We start from the raw sequence: 2,624 nt of genomic DNA on the forward strand, positions 1-2,624 counted from the left end.
AACGAAATAGCCAAATATTTCATCTTCGTTCTATGCGTCTCTGTCTTCTCTTATACACCTATGCCATTATAACAGTTAATGTTTTAAAATACAACAACAGTAGAGCAAAGTTGCTTTCACGAGAGGAGGTTTCTCGATGCGGTATATACGCGTAACATGCGAGATTTACTGATAGGAAAATCAGTTCGTGTGTTCGCTATTAAAATATAGAGTAGAATTCAACATATCTAGTCGCGTTATAAAAGGCACATAAAAATCAGTTTCCCCTATGAAACGAGTATGATTGCACGATAAATATCCTTTTTTGCCATTTTTCGTCTTTTTCCTTGTTTTTAAAAAAATAACAAACGATACCGTCGGCTGGTCGAATCGCTGCGCGTTATTATTATTATTTCTTCATCCTCTTCTTTTTCTCCCTCGAGAACAATCGCTCTCCTTGGCGCGTGTAAAACGTCTCCTCACCACAGAATAATGATCGGACACTGTATGTATATGTAAGTACACATGTTCATGCACATACACATGTACTTCATACAGTATGTGTATACGCGATGAATTTTTGCATACAAATCCATATGCATGCGCACACATGTATACGGATATGATATTATACCGTACTTAATGGTGAAGCACTATCAATAAGATGCGCGGCAATGTCCTTACTAAGAGCTAAGAGTTTCCATTTTCTTTCTTTCCATTTTTTTTTGTCCTTTTTTTAAATTCTTTTTTTTTCGTTTGTTTGTTCTTGATTCGTAGATTGATTAGGAAGGAACATTGTGCAAATTATATATTTAGAGGTTTCCTTTTCTCTTTTTTTTTTTTTTGTTCTTCGCTTAGAAAGGAACTGGTTATTCGATTACGGAACTTAGCAGAATTTCAATCACGTTAATTTCCATTCTGCGTCCCCGTGCTTCGTTCCGGTGGAAATCGAATTGATGCGGGCGGTGTTAAGTTAAACATCGATTCCCGGACGGGACACGCGAAAATCTATTAGCGGCGCGTGAAGTAATCAGAACGTCAATAACTTGGCTGTTTATTCGAATATGAAAGACGCGATCGTTATGAAAAAAATATATAGATATACATATATGTGTATACATATTGAGATCGAATGGCGAAGTTAATATTTAGAAATAAAGAAGAATATACAGATTTGAATTACAGAACGTTCAATCGGGCTGTCCTGCTTTATCAAAAAAAAAAAGGAAAATCATCAATCGAATATAATGGCGAATATTAGTCAGCGTTAGTAAAAAATATCTGTAACAAGTAAACAGTGGAATAGAATAAAGTAGAATAAAAGGAGGAGAAGATAATGAAGAGTATAAAAAAGTTCCCTCGTCCTACACTACTACCGATAATAAACAATAATGGCGATAATAATAGTAATAGTAGCGGTAATAATAGTAATAATAATAATAATCAATAATCAATAATCAATTAATTAATTAATTAGCAATAATGAGTGTCAAATATAAATTAATTGCTTCCAAATATTTACCAAGAACATCCCAGTAAAATTAAGTATCTTCCCACGTGTTATCGTTCATCTATCAACATCAGTGTAGTGTTGTAGATAGGAGTTTTAACTATTCGATAAAGCGTCCCGCACTCTCTTACAAATTTTGCTGGCTCTTAAGGAGAGTACTAACTAGTCTGTGTATTAATATTTTACGATACCAATATGTTCATCTCTTCTATGGGGACGGATATAATACGACGCTTTCGTGTATAGATGTATGTTTATAGGAATATCGGATCGATCACCCGAGAAAAAAGTATCAGGATGTCCTTTGAAGAATGAGAAAATAGAAAAAAAAAAATTTATACAAGACACATCAAAAGTTTGAAAAGTTTCAATCCACCAGATTCGGTGAATTTATTTGGAACAGCTCGCCGTAAAGGTAGCAGCAGCAGCATATGTATGTATTCAATATGCGATTACGAAGCGTCATAGGAAATGAAACAATGATAAACGACATCGTTTGAAAAGGGAAGAATGAGAAACAATATGAGTTGTTAGTACTCCACTTAATCACCATACGAAGAAAGGGGATGGTGAAATGCAGAGGAATAGTAATTTAAACATCACGATGATCCCATTCCAAGTCATGAGGTGAAGTGTGACGGCGACGTCGGCCGTTGTTGCTTAGCTCGCAATCGTTCTCGCAATCGGAAGTGTCTAAATCGTCATCTCTGTACGATCCGTCCTCCGAGTCTGATGTTCCCGAATCGTCCACGTCCTCGTCTTGCTGGCTCTGCTGAGGAGGATCGTGTTCCGTGAGCCTCTCCATCGGGTTCACGGTAATAGCCAGCGCGGAATCGTCCCAAGCCATTTCAGTCTCGGCGGCCAGCTCGTCACCGGCGGACGATCGTCTCTTGGCAGCTCCGCGAACTCTCGCCGCGCCTACCACCGCCATCAGAAGCAAGAAACAGATGCAAACGGCGGCTACGATCGTGACTGCGTGACTACCGCTTGCACCGCCGAGGCTTCTGTTGCCCTCGCGAAGCGCCGCCGTTGCGTATTCCTCTGGCAAGTCCGCGTGATGCGGTGACAATTGTACGTGGCCAGGTGCCGGTTCCAAAATTCTGGCTATCGGCGGGGGGGCGGGGGGGGGGAGAGG

The 2,624-nt window shown here is 39.6% G+C and overlaps 1 protein-coding gene across 1 annotated transcript in view; it reads right to left on the reverse strand.

The window, feature by feature from the left end:
* Nucleotides 1-1,428: 1,428 nt before the first annotated feature.
* The window catches only part of LOC108576212 (calsyntenin-1), a 12,309-nt gene continuing 11,113 nt past the window's right edge, over nt 1,429-2,624 (reverse strand). Inside the window, 2 exon segments of the mRNA XM_017939160.1 lie at nt 1,429-2,614; nt 2,617-2,624. The exon segment at nt 2,617-2,624 is cut by the window's right edge and continues 538 nt beyond it. Of these exon segments, the coding sequence (XP_017794649.1) occupies nt 2,082-2,614; nt 2,617-2,624 (541 nt within the window). The 3' untranslated portion in view covers nt 1,429-2,081.

This window comes from Habropoda laboriosa, unplaced genomic scaffold (assembly GCF_001263275.1).
Source record: "Habropoda laboriosa isolate 0110345459 unplaced genomic scaffold, ASM126327v1 scaffold212, whole genome shotgun sequence".
Taxonomy (NCBI): Eukaryota; Metazoa; Arthropoda; class Insecta; order Hymenoptera; family Apidae; genus Habropoda; species Habropoda laboriosa.